Below are 15,138 nucleotides of genomic sequence, written 5' to 3'. Positions count from 1 at the left end.
ATCTCTAGCCCCCCAAACAGCTGTTCATCCAATTAAGCTTATTTTTAAGTTTATTTCTGTTCTTATCGCCTTAATCCGACCGGACTGGCGCCTGAATATAATAATAGTCAGTGGGCGTACACAGTTCACTAGTTAATTGGTGCGCCTCTCTCCGGCAGATAAAAATTTGTAAACAAACGACGGAACGGGACAAACAAACCAACATGCTGACACACAGCTTTTAGTCGGTCGCCAGTCCAGTCCAGTCGCAGTCATTCGGGTTTGTGAGCTGCTACGATCTAAAGCAGCTTGTCGGCGCTGCTCCTGTTACTCCGAAGTTATAAACACACGTTTTCCGCTTGTCTCAGCATTTTTTGTGAATGAATTTCCAGAGGGTATAGTTACGTGAGAAAGTTTAAAAGCTATAGAATTGATCCTTGCGACTAATAGGAAAATGAAGCCCACTATCGATAAGGAGCTGCTGCCGATGAAGGCGCACTACTTTCTGTTTAATGCCGGTAAGCTTACCCCCGTTAAAACAACACCTGCCCAACCACCCAACGTCCAACACCTGCTCATTTTTCCCACCCGCCCGAAGAAAGTCATTAATGTAAGTACCGGGCATCGCTTACATCAGCCGATAAGCGCTAAAGCCAAGGTGGCACACGCACGTGCCGGCGGAGGTTAAAAGCCATTTGCCCCACATTCTACCTTGCTGAAAATTGCAGTGTTTCGATTTTGGATTCCGTAGTGCGTTAAACTGAACTCCGGACGGACAAAGAGCCAGATAAGAGAGGCTAATATTCGAGCTATGTACATAGATGTTCAATAAACTAGAGATAAGCTAATACAACCCGTTCTGGGTTGTGCTTCTCCCACTGAACGATGGAGCATTTCGTTCTCAATTGTTACGATTACAGCAATTAAATGAAATCTATAAGCCGTAATCGAAAAACCATTAACTAAAGGCTATCAATGAATTGTCAGTTACTTAAGCTAGTGATAAACTTTGTTATAATAAAGATTAGTAATAAAACCATTAATTTAACTGAAATCTATATATAGACGCTGAGGATGCATGGAAAAATCTTTGGGGTCTAATTAATTGACCATTTAATTCCCTTATGAATCGTTCTGTGCTAAGATTTCCATTCAATTAACTCTGAGCTCTTTCCTGGTGGGGAAACAATCAATTTAATTATAAACATGATATGTCTGAGACTTAATTTCTTTCAAACTTCCCAATAAGAACTCAATTGGACAGAATTGAAATCTCAAAAAATTATAGTTATTCATGAGAAAAATATGTGACTAAGATTACCATTAAAAGACAGCAATAAAAGCATAAACTTAAGAAGTTGTTTAGCTGCTGGCAGAGTCTGTTGATAAGGTTCTCTCAAAATAGTTAATAAAGCTCCGTGACTAAACGATTTTTTCCTCAAAAAATGGGCAAACCAGTAAGACAGCTTGTGTCAGAAATGGCCAAAGGTTAGGCCCAACAACAGAGCGACAGCTCCAACCGTCTAGTGACCCACTCCTCCCCTGACTCCAGGCCGTCTAAACCCATCAAAAGTTAAGACGTGCCGACAGCCCCGCCACTTTTAGCAATTAAATGTGCTCTTGTTTCAGTTACTAGGCTAGGTTAGGTTCTGTCCAGGGCTATCCAATTTGCTTATCGGAGAGCGAGAGAACACCCACTCAAATGTGGAGTATCGTGTTCTGACACTATCTATACCCGCTAGCCCATGAATCCAATGGATTTCCCAGATAATATTGTGTACATTCGTATTGCTTTCATTTTCCAGGCACTGCTCCAGTCGTACCCTTCATGCCCACCCTCGCCGGCCAGCTGGGCTACTCCCCCGCAGTGGTGGGCACCATGTACATGATACTGCCCATCATCGGAATGATGGCGAAGCCCCTATTCGGCTACCTTGCAGATAGGTGAGGATCTATCTTATCTATTATAGTTTTTTAATGATTCATTTGAATATTTTTTGAATTCAGATTCCACCGCCATCGATCCCTATTCATGGGTGGACAAGTCCTTACGGGCATCGCCTTCTTTCTAATCATGTTTGTGCCAGCTTTGGAGAAGCCCCTGCCCAAGGTGGAGTTCCACTGCCATGCCGGTGTCTCGGAAATACGCTTCTGCTCCCAGTATGGGGATTGTGTCGAGAAAAATCTAGAGCAATACTATGGAAATAGGACACTGGAATGTGAGCTGCATTGCGAAGCCCAGCCCACCATTTGGGATACAGTGTGCCAGAATTGGTTGCAGAACAAGACGGAAAACTGTGCCAGCAATCGCACGAATCCTTTCCTGGATATCGGCACTAGTATCAACATGAATCACATAATGGAGGAGAGTAGCTGCCTGTTCTTCATGATACCCCACGATCGCGGTCAGGTGGCGGGGCAGAATGTGACGATGAATTGCCCGGCTTACCTGAAAACAAACTGCACCATGGACTGTCGGGAGGATTATGTCAAGGAACAGCTTGCCGAGAACGCAGTGATTAATACTCGCAGCGCCATGGGAATGCCACAGTTCTGGTTCTTCTTCGGCATGCTCATATTCAGCTGGATCGGGATGGCAGTGGTGGTCAGTATTGGCGACGCCATCTGTTTCGGCATCCTCGGGGATCGTCATCATCTGTACGGAAAGCAGCGCTTGTGCGGATCCCTCGGCTGGGGAGTGTTCGCCCTGCTGGCTGGGGTTCTTGTGGATAACATGTCGCGGGGAGAAGTGAACAAGAACTACACGGTTGTATTCTGGATGGCTCTCATCATCATGGGCTTCGACGTGTTTGCCTCCTCCAAGCTAAAGGTAAATCCATCTCTAAATCTTCTTTAAAATAACAAATCCTTGCTAAAGACTCCCATTGACTTCCACAGCATGTTCAGACTCATTTGTCTTCCAATATCCTGAAAGATGTGGGCCAAATGTTCCTCTCGCTGCGCTGCGTCATCTTCTTCCTTTGGTGCGTGGCCATTGGACTGGGAACGGCCCTGATTTGGAACTTCCTCTTCATTTACCTGGAGCAGTTGGACAAGGAGCTGGAGGGATGTGACAGCTCTATGAAAACCCTTGAGGGTCTGGTTATGGGCATTCAGTGCTTCGGCGGGGAACTACCATTCTTCTTCCTGTCTGGATGGATCCTTAAGCGGATTGGTCATGTCAATGCCATGAGCATGGTGCTCTTTGGGTTCGGTGTGCGTTTTATTCTGTACTCGATGCTGCAGAACCCGTGGTACATCCTGCCCATCGAGCTGCTCAATGGAGTGACTTTTGGCATCTTCTACGCCACCATGGCCTCCTATGCGAGCATTGTGGCTCCACCGGGCACAGAGGCCACCATGCAGGTGGGTAAATTTCTACAAATCGTAATGTCTCATAGTGAATTTGTAAATTTTAATCCCAATAGAGTCTGGTGGGTGCCATTTTTGAGGGCGTTGGCGTCTCCATGGGCAGCCTGATCGGAGGACTGCTCTTCGAGTCGGTTTCCGCACGCACCACCTTCGAGATCTTCGGAATCGGAGCGTTCATCCTGTTTGTGGTGCACGTGTGCGTCCAAATGTATCTGCAGCGGAACGGCAGCACCGATGAAAACGGTAAGGGTAGGGTCTCTTCGGCCTCCGCTTCCGTCTCAGGCACAGCCCCCACACCTTCGTCCGTGGAGTCAGCTAAACCAAAAGAAATTGCCAATAAAGATGCTGACGGGTTCCGCGATGTTGATTTGAGTTGATGCAGAAAAAAATTCCTCATCCTGAATTTTTTTCTTTTTTAATTAAATAACAACCTAATGAAGTCGTTAGAACCAGCATTTAATGAAGTATTAAGTTCCAATCACTGTGGAATCCTCTATACTACAATATATAGACAGGCATTTGTGCTTACCACAATGAATGGTTGCCAGAAACAAGTAGATATTAGTATCCAACAGATATTGAAAGCGAAAGAAACTATTTAGAATATAGGTTCCTTTAAAGAATGACCTCCACTGACATAGAATGGAAATGATTTTAAAAATAATCCACTGAACCCTATCGAGTTTTGTAATAAATAAACGGAAACGCTGATAATCTAATCATTTTGTGTGTATATGATACTGATATTGAATAATATGAGGCGAAATCTCTTGTTCAACGAATAAAAATAGAAACTATGAAACATTTCATTACTATTATTTATATCTAAGTTTTATTTTATCATTTATTTTAATTGGTTATTGAATTATCTCCAAATGTTTGACTAACTGTTCTGAATATTTTTAGGCACTGTCAAGTATTTCGCACCGACAGATGCAATGCACATGCTGAATGATCAGGAATATAGTAGAGTTAGCTAAGCGATGCTTGACCACATCCACCACCCACACCACCAACAATCAAGTAACCAAACAACCAACCAAGTAACCAAACACCAATGAACCTGAGACCACGCTTCTGCTCTTCGAACGATCGCGGCTCTTCAGCATCTTTCCCCAACTCGACGCTGCATGACGATTCGAACGATTTTAGTACCCGTATTTGTAAATGTGCTTTAATTTAGTAGTAGTCTTTAACTTAGTATCCCACACACAATCTCTCATACACACCATATATCGTGCATTCTTCATGCATGTTTACCTGTTCCTCACTTACCTTTAAATTTTATTCGGCAGCCTAAATATTTGTAGAATCTCAAGTGCAACCGGCTGTTTGCATGCTTTATATATTTACAAACAATTTTTACGATGAATTTCAGTTTAAACAAGCCGTGTTGCCTTGATATAATATTTTTTGTTTTGTTCTTCTCATTATTTTAATGCCATATTTTTAATGCATTTATTGGTAGATAATTGTATTCGATTGGCTATTGACTTCCTGTTGCTGGGTGCATGTATCCTTCTCTGAAAAATCTCTAAAGTATTTTACTTAATTATATAAAAAATATACAATGTAACAATGTTTTCCAACCTATCGCAGGCATACGATACTCAACTCTTAAATATTATTATTGTATTATTACTATATTGTTCAACTATTGTTTGTATTAAGTTGTTAGCTAGTTGTTAACGGGAATCCCAATGTAAATGCAGTCCTCCACTGCTCCACTGCAGCTACTGGCCGCCGATGAGCGACTCCTCGTGGTGTTGCCTGTCAAGTTTCCGTTGGTAATCGCGCTGCTTGCAGGCCGCCACGTTTGCGGCTCGTTTCTGTAATCAGCAATTAAAAGATAATAAATGTTTAAATCAAGCATGCATGGGTTTTTTTGCTTTAAATGTTTTTACTACACCTCTTCTGTGCTTTTATGACTGTGCTCCATAATCAAATACTATTTTTCTCTTACCTTCAAATCTTTGGTGCGCTGGTAGATGCTCTGCATTTCCTTTTTGATTTTTATCAGCTTATCTTTGTATCGCCTCACATCGTTCATCTGAAACAACCAATTTTGATGTCAGTCTTACTTTGTATTTTACAACCTTAAGTAACTTTGTATTGCTGTATAGCTGTTTAACAGCAGATTAGATTAGTACACTAGACCATTTGCCTACAGTCACTGATAAGAGGCCTCAAGTAGGCCAACTTAATTAGCTTAACGCTTTTCAATTTAAGCTTGCTGTGGTATTGTGCCTTATAGAATGGCCCTAATTGGTCCAAATTATTGATTGTCGTGAAATGGTTTATTAAGAACATAGATAATGGATTTGATTTCAGGTCAAACTCTCCTTCAGTCTGGAGATTTTTGTACATTTTTTAAGTCTTTTTACTTAATAAACACTCCTTATTAAAAAACCTAACGAAAAATGAATATTTCATGTTGTATTAAATGAAGGAAATAGACTTCTCACAGAAAGAAAATGTCTCCATTGAAGATCCTCTCCTAATCATGTACTAATACTAACCATGTCATTTAGCTTTGCCACTTCGCTGCAATCCAATTTGTACTTCTCCTTGGACAAGTCAATGTATATCTTGTTTTGCCTTCCACTGAAATAAATGGATATTTTCAAGCGGCACGATCTCGGGATGAATCAAATTACGTACATAAGTTCTCTGAGCTGTGATCGCACATGGTCCAGCGGTGGTTCTGCGATTTGCAAAATGCCGGCAGACAGTTGCAAAGAGGCTAGACCGCAATCTATATCCTGGTGCTTGGAGGAACTTGTAGTTTCGGTGTTTGGTTTCGGTGATGACTTTGGAGAGTTGGTGGTTGGAGGATCCACTTTTGTTTCTGCCTGTTCAGGCAGTTCATTGAGGACACTGGGAAGAAAAATGAGATCCTTTATATATTGCCATTCTATTGAAAATGTATTTACCTATCAATATTGCTGCTTTTCAACATAATAACACAAAATGATAAGGGAAAATAAAATAAACAATAATGTTTATGCAGAAACAGCTGACTAAAAAGTGTTGAAAAGCGCTTTTATTACAGAAACTTACAGTTTTATTAATAATACAACTTTTAAATTTCAAATAAAACGAAAATACCGTTAAATTATCCCTTTTAAAATAAAACTAAAGTTAGTCAATTCAAGTAAAACAAAATATGGAAGAAACTTCTTACATATGCCGTGCAGACATTACAGCTTAGGTAAAATTCCGGAAATTTCTTTTGTTACCTTCTTATCCTCACCTTTCCCTGCCGCCTATCAACTTAAGTACTTTCCATGAAAAACGACGATCCCTGCCGATTTTTTCATAAGTCCCGCGGCTATCTTTCCAGGAAAATTTTGGGTAATCGCGGTGCGGTCATTTTTGCCAAGGTCAAAGTCATTAGACGAGGAAAAGGGACACGCAAGAGATATGGAAAATCTCGTTTACCTGGGTTACTATAAAAACCATCCGTCGGCCCACAATCGATCTGCACTGCTAGCCGAGTTCTCCGATGGACAACATCTATCTCCGGGCGACGGCAGTTACTGCCAACTGGGGACCGACTGAGGTCCTACGGAACCAGAGAATCAGATGTCGAGGACCATTGACCACATCATGGAACCAACTCCGGAGATCACAAATCGAACAATCGACTGCAGCAGTGTCAGCACCATAGCGAATTTAGGCAATTGTAAATTCTAGTTAAATCTATAGTTCAACTGTACATTTTAGTTAATCAATTGTACATATACATATCATAATTGTATATAAATAGTTAGCCAATTTAAATTAGTCAATTGTATAGAATTTCTAGCCAATTATTTAGCCAAATTTTTAGTCAAATTTTTTAATTCAAATGTACATAATATATCTAGCTAATATTTATTTAACAAAATGGAAAATTATGTATATTTTAAATGTACGTGATATTTTTGCAATAAAATTCAATTTACCAAACCTCAAAAAAAGTATTTTTATATTTTTCAACATTGGAAAATGTTTAAAAAATCCATGTTACAGTCCAATCAGTCAGATATTAACTCTGCTGTCTTCTTAAAATTTTTCCATTACTTTAAATACTATGTATTTCGAAAAATCATAATGTCTTGCGACCAAGACTCTGAGTAATATATTTTTAAGAAAATTTTTAAATGTATTTGTTTTAGGACCTAACAGGTTTATTTGTTGTATATTTTCAAGCACCGACAAATGCAGAATACAATATCTATAAATTAGAAAACCTTCCAAAACTATAAAATGTCTTGTAGCTCAACACCTCCCATCAAAAAAACCTTTTCAAAAAACACCACAAATAACTGTTTAAAAAATGTTTGTTTTAAACATTATTTTAATGTTAAAACTTGTTTACATTGTTGCAGTTAATATAACAATTGCATATCTCTGTTGAAAATAAAACTAGTAACTTATACTAAATGATATTGCGAAAGAGAAAATTATGAACCTATCTGTGATTAACACAAAAGATGACCTAAACATAAAACTTAAATACCAGATTTGTACTAACTAAATTAGTAGATAGGCATTATATTTGGGCCGACGATCAATACATATAATCATTGTCACGTGGCTGATCGTTTGAGATGGAGGGCATTGTGGACAAGTGGAGCATAGCTAACAGTTCTCTTATCCCTTTTTGAAGTCCAGAAGATCCGCCAGTGCCGCCGCCTTGCCGGTATCGTCCTTTTCCAATTCAGCACGGGTACAACGTCCACAGCAATCCGCCGACGGCTTGTTCTCGCATTCTCCGAGCGCTGGTGGCTTAAAGTTGGGGGTCCAGGGACCCAGGCTACCGCTGGCGTAAAAGTCCATCGGGTAGGCATTGGTGCGGGGCGATGTGTTGTGAGGCGTCCATTCAACATCTCCCAAAACCACAGAAAGCTCGTAGGGATTAAGGAGCGGCTGAGTGAAGGCGGAGCCCCAGTCAATCGAAAGTCTGGGGCATGCGATCTGCACAAAGGCGTCAATGTCTGCGAACAGAGCCAGTTTCTGTGGGAAGATCTCCGATAGCAAAATAGTAGTCGTTTCAATGCCCTTGGCATGCAGCCGTTTCTCTAAAAACCGATGAACCCGTGAGCTGCCTTGACGACCCAATGTGCCCAAAATGATTCCAATGCGGCGCGCCTTCTTGGCTCGCTGGACGGCATCCAAGCGCAGGTCCTGCATAGCTCTGTGGTCATACTCTTCAATGGTGAATTTCTTTTCATACGGGTCGTACTTGTAGGCCTGCAAGAGAATATATTAAAATCATAAGTATCATCTTAAAAAATCATCTTAAGGTAACATACCTTTAGAAGCGGGTTCGCAATCATGGCGGACTCAAGATGAAACCGCCCGTCTCCTAGATAAATGATCATTTTGGTCGTCTCGGGTAGCTGGGGCGAGGTGCAGCCGAGTATCTCACCCGGACTCAATGGCTTGGCCTGAGGAACTATCACATCATAGCCGGCTGCCTTAAGCTCCGTGGATGCAGCCTGAAGAGTGGTCACAAACTGGATTGTGCTGACCAGTGCTATCTGGCCCACATCCTGCCGAAAGTTTAGCTTCACCGAGTCAAGGAAATGCAGCGGGTCAATCTTGATGTCCACAAAGATGTAGAGCACCTTGATGCCGCATGTCTGATCAACAGGAATGAGACAGCTATGCCCGTAATGCACCAGAAGGTCAGCTCCCAGGGCCTGGGCCGTGTAGTCATCTACACAACAAGCTCCGTAAGTGACGTCGCCCATAATGACAGTGTCGGCGCTGGTAAAGCGCTCCACGATATCGCTTATAACCATGGCGTACATCAGCAAGCCCTCCGGCAACTGTAGAGCCACTCGCTTGGCCTTCATTTCCCGTATCCGCCAGATGGTCTTGTGCAGCTCAAAGTTATAATTCGAGGGCAGGCGGTCTATGGCCTGTTGCAGCAACGGATCATCGAGCAGCTCCTGGGGAATCCGGTTGATCCGTGCCTTCGGCTTAAATACTTTCTTGGGCCTGGCTCGTACCACGACCACATCACTGCTATCGACTGTGGAAGCCGGAATGTTGCTATTGGGTTGGATCACGTCCAACATGGTGCTGCAAGATACGAACAGGTAATGTTTTTTATTTTTATTAAAACAGGTAATAAATAAAATACTTTCATGTGTCAAAATCATAGGTGATTTTTTCCGTATTTTAAACCACTTCAACTGTACTTAGGATAATTTATTTATTTCACTTTTAGTAAATAAACAAAGATACACCACCAAAGTGAGTGATGACTCGAATGGTGTACGTGACTGGCGGAAGAACTGGAATGGAACCGGCAAGGACCGGCCCCCTGCATTTCGGTTAACCGGAAAAGTAAACCCCAAGTCGTATAATTAGCACAGGCCAGGTGGGTGAGAAGCACAGGTGTGGGACTTCGCTTTGTTGTGGGGAGGCACTTTCAATTTGGAGCGGCGCCAAGGTCTCTATTGGCAATAAACTCAACCCAGAACCAATTAGAGTTCTGTTTTGCAATTAAAATGCAATCAGAAAATGGCAATGAGCCATGAATACATATTTTTTTTATTTTCAAAGTGATTGGATTAGAAAACTTGCTATTTGTAGATTTTTTATTTAATGATTTATTTTTAATTCGAAACTTTAAAGTGAAACCTTTGTTTTAAATACTAAATCATATTATTCGAAAACTAAATATTTTGAAAACTAAGCACTGTTTATTTTAATGATTTGTTTTTAGAAATTAATTCAAGAAATTATCTCAGCTACCATTAACTGCCTTTGTCTTACCGGGGGTTTTTGTTAAATTCCCAAAATAAATTATTTAATGAGAGCTGTTGTTTTCGGATCGTTCGACACCTTTATCAGTTGGACGTTAGACGCCTTCTGACTTCGGGGGTTGCGATTTGGCTGCTGCACAGAAATTGGTCACTGAACTTTCCGATGTGTTGCGCCATTGATAACTGTCTGTGAGTCACGTAGGCCGCACACCATGCAACACGAAACGGGTGCATCGCCTTCTTTTCTCTACCTGGCCTCGACAGTTACCTGGCTAAGAACCTCTTTAATTCCATAATAACTTGATTTGGATTGCCTTGAATTGTATTTTTCTCTAGCTGGCACCTTTAAAATAAATTGTTTTATATTTTTAGTCACTGATTTTCCCAAAAACCAGTACTCTGTAGGCGAGTGTGATTTTGGCACGTTTCCTACGCACAGCTGATGCAATGTTGTTTTTGTACTACACTTTCTTTATCACTATTTATCACTTTTCTTACAGTTTTAAGAAACTATCAAATACAAAAAATCAATTTACTTACAGTATTAATATTGCAATATTTTGATTTAAACTTTAAAAATTGTTGCTGATCCAACCGCGTGTCAGGCAACTTATTTGTCAAACAGCTGTTCGACTGACAATTTTCTTTGCAGATATATATCGATATTTTTCTGAACTTCATGTGATGAGCAGGGTTGCCACTATCCACAAATATGGTTGCCACGATGCAAAAATGAAAATCGTAACGATTGAAATGAAGCTCCGGAAAATCGTAACGCTGCAAAAATGAAGCTCTGGAAAATCGTAACGAGAATATTACGTATTCCGTAATATTTTGCCGCGCAGAAATGTAAAAATGAACATTTAAAATTTTGAATTATTAGCAATTAAAAAATACTTTGAAAAACAAATTTGGAAAATTAAACATTTTTATTTTAAACATTTAAAATACTAATTTAAATAATTGAATAATAATTTAATAATAATAAAAATAATTAAAATAATACATAATAAAAAAAAATAATAATTTTATTTAAAAAATTTTAAAATTACACCGCCTCCTGATTAATATCAGTCTAATCTGTAAAAAACAAATTGCATATTAATATAAATTTCATTAATCCAAGGCCAATGCCGTGGCGGAAAAGCCAGCGATCAGCGATGGCGATAATAACGAGGACGATGGATCGCAGGATGAGGGAGGTTAATCACATTAATTACATAGAGGCCCTAAACATGCTTTATCAGCAGAATTCCAGTAATTTTACGATTTTCTCGCAGTTTTGCAGTTTTAGTTGCGCAGTTCCTTCATTTCCACTTCTAAGCATTTCCGCGAAAGTATATAAGTAAAAGTTATTTTTTTTACGTTAATTCTTGTAATTCATTAAAAATTTGTATATTTAAAAAATGTATAATCCTTTTTTTTAATTCTTCTTTAAATAGGTATAATTAATAAAATGTTTCCTGAAGCTCATAATCCGTATGTTGTTGTAAACATGCCTTTTAATGTTCAACGCACGGGGAGCGACATTTTGGTTGAAAATGGCCGTTTATATAAGCTAAAAACATCTAAAAAACATCCCGTTGTTGAAAATGGCTATGTAAGCAGTCAACGATTACGGACGCTATTCGACTTGGATCTGAATAGGGCAGTGGAGAAGATTCAGAAGTTTTATGGTAGCAAAGGAGAAACTTTTAAGTTGCGCTATATATCTGAATTTGACGAAAGTAATGGTTATTTTGTTAGCATTACTGCCAGAGATGAATCCAATGATATAGATGAACTGTCAATACCAAATTTAATTATTCAGTTCCATCCAATATTCAAATTTTCCACTAATTCTAAACTGGGCATGATGATGACCCCTTATAAAAATTCCTTTTTACCGATGAATCCTGATGCCAAAAATGATGAGACTAGGAAGAATTTTCTCGACTTGCAAAATCTCTTATTTAACTTGAAAATAGAAAATGAGTTAATCATCATCCTCTGTATGAGATTTATAATACCCTCAAATTTGCTTCAGGTAAGAAAAAAATCTGATATATATATCTTTTTTATATAAACATATATCTTTTTTATATAAAGGCTATCGAATATGGTATTCGCTTATCAAAATCTCCAGGACGTCTTACTTCTATTTATGGAAAACTACTGCAGTTCAAAGAAGCGAACTCTGTGGAAATGCAAGAATTGATGGAACTTTTTGGACAAAAATAAACTAAATAAACTACTTAAAGGTTACAAAAAAAAAACTACCATTCCATGTATACCCTATTTTTAAGTTGAGTTTCCAAAAAAATTGTCAAACAAGTTATTTAACAATGGCTTGGTCGAACAAATATACCCTCAAGTATAAAAACACAAAAAGCTGTTGAAGTTGAGTGCTATCGAAATCTTTATGTAATTACTAATTCTGAATATTACCCAAACATTTTTTTCTATATTATATATATATATATAATATAATATATATATTATATATATATATATATATATATATATATATATATTTTTTTTTTTTTTTTCTATAAATATAAATATTTATATAAATATAACAACTGAAGGTTCTCTTTGTTTCTACTGCTTTGAGCTCTCTGCTTCAGACACATCAGCCTCCTCCGCATCCTCTGAAAAAAAATTAAAAATCAGGTGATAAAAAATATCTGTATCATTTGGAAGATTATTGCATTATTGTTCACCTACGCTTTCCGCCGGGAAGACGCCTTTGACGTTCCTGTTCCACGGCTGCAAAATACTCGGAGGCTGCCTGCTCGCAGGCTCCAACGAAGGGCGCCATGTTCACCTTTCCATTGACCATGGTTATGTCGGTCTGATCCTGGCCATGATTTGCCTTCACCTTCAGTTTGCTCTCCCTCGACTTGGCCTCCAGGATCTTTTCACGCCGGTTCTCACGCTCAAACATCTGCAAGGGATATGTAAAGTATATATTGAGGCTTTTCGGATTTTTTAATGAAAATTTAAAACCTACAGCAGTGAGTAATGGTTTGTCGTTCTTGGCCGACATAACCATGTTGTCGGAGACTTCGATGAGAAAGGTGGCACCTAATTGGCTGCCACAGCTTACGAACTTTCCATTCTCATTAGTGCGGACGCAGTACAGGGGCTCATCACACACCTTGACCGTAAGCACGGGTTCGTTTTGTTGTTGCAACAAGTCCCAGGTGTCCAGAACTCCATCCATTCGTGTGATAAAAAACTGGGATACTCTGGAATGAAAAATATTCTTAGATAATTGTTTAAAATGTCATTAATTTTCAGACTTTGTATAGCTCCAAGCCCCATCTGTAAGCATGGAGCTGCTGCTCTTGGTCCAGATAATGGAGCTCTCCCGGCAATCCTCCGACCAGATCCTGGCACACCAGTCGCCCACGGTAAGAAAGTTCTTCACAAAGGCCGGATTTCGGGTGATGGCGTACACCGGTCCCAAGTGGCACATCATCTGTCAAAATTCGATTTTCAGTAAAAAAGTGCAACTATAAATAAGAGGATGTTTTTTCACCCGTATCTGGATCTTTTCTGTAGGGGTTTTGCCCTTCCGATTGCAAGAAAAGAGCATACCCATCTCAGTACCCGCCATGAATCGCGTTGGAATTGTTGTCTCATACTCCAGCACCGAAATTCCGTAGGATCGGGATAGCTCCTGGTCGTCGCTCTTCACCGGATCCATGAGGAGGCGGTCTAGGGGCTCGGTTAGCTTCCGGGTATCCCACCATAGAACCTGACCATCAGAGCCGCCGGAGAAGAACTCTGTGCCACTCTTGGAGTTATTCCACAGCACCGAGTTGACGGGATCCCGATGGCACACTTCCCTTTCGCTGATCATCACCGGATGCTTGCCATGTCGGGTGTCCCAGGCGGCAACCTGGCCATTGTACATACCACTCACCAGACTTGTGGGATCCTTCTGGTTGTATTCCAGACAGACACACGGAACCTTTGGCTCTAAGGTAAGGAAGGGCTCGTTGGGGTTCTCCACCTCCCAGATGTACGAGTTGCATTTCTGCCCAGACTTATCGCCCTGGAATCGCATGTCACAGTGGCTGACGGCCATTTTGATGCCACCGTCTGGGGACCAGGACAAATGCTTCACCGGCACCTTGATAGGATTGGGATCTCTGTACACATTGACGGTTCGAGACTTGCAGGGTTCGGGCAACGGAGCCGGGTCCAGATTCTCAAAGTAGTTCTCGTAAATGTTGACCGCGTTGTTCTGGTGTATATAGTGCTCCATGGGCTTGGTCAGGTTCATCACCTGGGTGATGTAGTTCTCGTCCTTTTCGATTTTACGCTTGTAGCGCACCGTCTGCTCCGGATCGTGCATGTTGATGTCCTTCGGCCAGCCACCCTCATTGTGGGTTATTCCGGTGCTCTTGTACGTGGCCCTTTCCGTATTGGCCACGCTCAGAGACGTCTGGCCGGCGTATTGCGTCACCCTGTCCACGGGATTTTTCAGGATGAAGTTCTTCACCAGCTCCGGGTTGCTGTTCTCGCTAAAGACCACCTCATCCTTGTCCTCGAAGTTAACGCGGGCTCCAAAGGAACGGCGCTCCTTCTTAAAAATATACTCCATTTTTTTTTTTTCACAAAAATCTAAAACCAAAATATGCTTTTGTTTCAGTTTGGTCGTCACGAGCGTTGAAGAGAAAATGACGGGCTTATTGGTGATTGATTTTGGCCATGGCAACTGACTGTTTGGTCAATAATCTGGCCTCAAACACAATAACAACAAGCTACATACTCCGAATCCCACAGTATTTCCATTCAAAACTCTCCAATTGATCCACAGATTTGCAAATTTATTTTAAACATAAATGAGAGTTTTATTTCGCGTAGAAATGGTAGCAAACAAATAGTCGATAATGCTAAAACTTTCGCACTTACAATAGTAGTAGTTGTAGTTGTAATATTAAAGCGATCGAACAGATATTTTACAGGGAAATCGGCGGAAATGAAGACTGGGTCTAGGGATCTACTTAAGAAAATGTCTATACACATTAAC

At 40.4% G+C, this 15,138-nt stretch overlaps 4 protein-coding genes and 1 long non-coding RNA gene across 11 annotated transcripts; 2 read left to right on the top strand and 3 right to left on the bottom strand.

Moving 5' to 3' along the window:
* Positions 1-15: 15 nt before the first annotated feature.
* LOC6507906 (major facilitator superfamily domain-containing protein 6) lies at positions 16-5,221 on the top strand. 3 transcript variants are annotated; one of them, XM_032453890.2, is made up of 6 exons: positions 16-374; positions 430-497; positions 1,785-1,923; positions 1,987-2,809; positions 2,878-3,345; positions 3,408-4,169. In XM_032453890.2, exons 2-6 carry the CDS (start codon positions 434-436, stop codon positions 3,726-3,728), a joined length of 1,815 nt encoding a protein of 604 aa, XP_032309781.1. In that variant the 5' UTR covers positions 16-374; positions 430-433; the 3' UTR covers positions 3,729-4,169. The 3 variants fall into 3 exon arrangements, with proteins under 3 accessions (XP_032309781.1, XP_014765509.1, XP_001956571.1); XM_001956535.4 differs by adding an exon at positions 4,258-5,221 and having other exon boundaries at positions 18-497; positions 3,408-3,594; XM_014910023.3 differs by having other exon boundaries at positions 16-497.
* LOC6507157 (biogenesis of lysosome-related organelles complex 1 subunit 6) lies at positions 4,796-6,567 on the bottom strand. 2 transcript variants are annotated; one of them, XM_032453891.2, is made up of 5 exons: positions 6,536-6,567; positions 6,013-6,228; positions 5,871-5,955; positions 5,315-5,401; positions 4,796-5,180 (listed from the first exon to the last, which is right to left on the bottom strand). In XM_032453891.2, exons 1-5 carry the CDS (start codon positions 6,550-6,552, stop codon positions 5,085-5,087), a joined length of 501 nt encoding a protein of 166 aa, XP_032309782.1. In that variant the 5' UTR covers positions 6,553-6,567; the 3' UTR covers positions 4,796-5,084. The 2 variants fall into 2 exon arrangements, with proteins under 2 accessions (XP_032309782.1, XP_001956572.1); XM_001956536.4 differs by lacking the exon at positions 6,536-6,567 and adding an exon at positions 6,285-6,397.
* Positions 6,568-7,870: 1,303 nt separating this feature from the next.
* On the bottom strand, positions 7,871-10,790 carry LOC6507156 (2-(3-amino-3-carboxypropyl)histidine synthase subunit 1). Of its 3 annotated transcripts, none has more exons than XM_014909596.3 (3): positions 10,656-10,790; positions 8,652-9,426; positions 7,871-8,589 (listed from the first exon to the last, which is right to left on the bottom strand). In XM_014909596.3, exons 2-3 carry the CDS (start codon positions 9,420-9,422, stop codon positions 7,990-7,992), a joined length of 1,371 nt encoding a protein of 456 aa, XP_014765082.1. In that variant the 5' UTR covers positions 9,423-9,426; positions 10,656-10,790; the 3' UTR covers positions 7,871-7,989. The 3 variants fall into 3 exon arrangements, with proteins under 3 accessions (XP_014765082.1, XP_001956573.1, XP_044570986.1); XM_001956537.4 differs by having other exon boundaries at positions 10,126-10,736; XM_044715051.1 differs by lacking the exon at positions 10,656-10,790 and adding an exon at positions 9,488-9,875.
* Positions 10,791-11,621: 831 nt separating this feature from the next.
* Positions 11,622-12,485, top strand: LOC123257152. Its single transcript, XR_006507142.1, has 2 exons — positions 11,622-12,141; positions 12,204-12,485. It is a non-coding gene; the product is annotated as an uncharacterized LOC123257152 (long non-coding RNA).
* A 53-nt stretch (positions 12,486-12,538) lies between these two features.
* Positions 12,539-14,824, bottom strand: LOC6507155 (dynein intermediate chain 3, ciliary). 2 transcript variants are annotated; one of them, XM_001956538.4, is made up of 5 exons: positions 13,639-14,824; positions 13,400-13,578; positions 13,108-13,345; positions 12,818-13,041; positions 12,539-12,745 (listed from the first exon to the last, which is right to left on the bottom strand). In XM_001956538.4, exons 1-5 carry the CDS (start codon positions 14,707-14,709, stop codon positions 12,727-12,729), a joined length of 1,731 nt encoding a protein of 576 aa, XP_001956574.2. In that variant the 5' UTR covers positions 14,710-14,824; the 3' UTR covers positions 12,539-12,726. The 2 variants fall into 2 exon arrangements, with proteins under 2 accessions (XP_001956574.2, XP_032309755.1); XM_032453864.2 differs by having other exon boundaries at positions 12,659-12,745; positions 12,822-13,041.
* Between the last annotated feature and the right edge of the window lie 314 nt (positions 14,825-15,138).

This window comes from Drosophila ananassae, chromosome 2R (assembly GCF_017639315.1).
Source record: "Drosophila ananassae strain 14024-0371.13 chromosome 2R, ASM1763931v2, whole genome shotgun sequence".
Classification (NCBI taxonomy): Eukaryota; Metazoa; Arthropoda; class Insecta; order Diptera; family Drosophilidae; genus Drosophila; species Drosophila ananassae.
The sequence above is the reverse complement of the archived record's forward strand: the minus strand, read 5'-3'. Positions and strand labels throughout refer to the sequence as shown.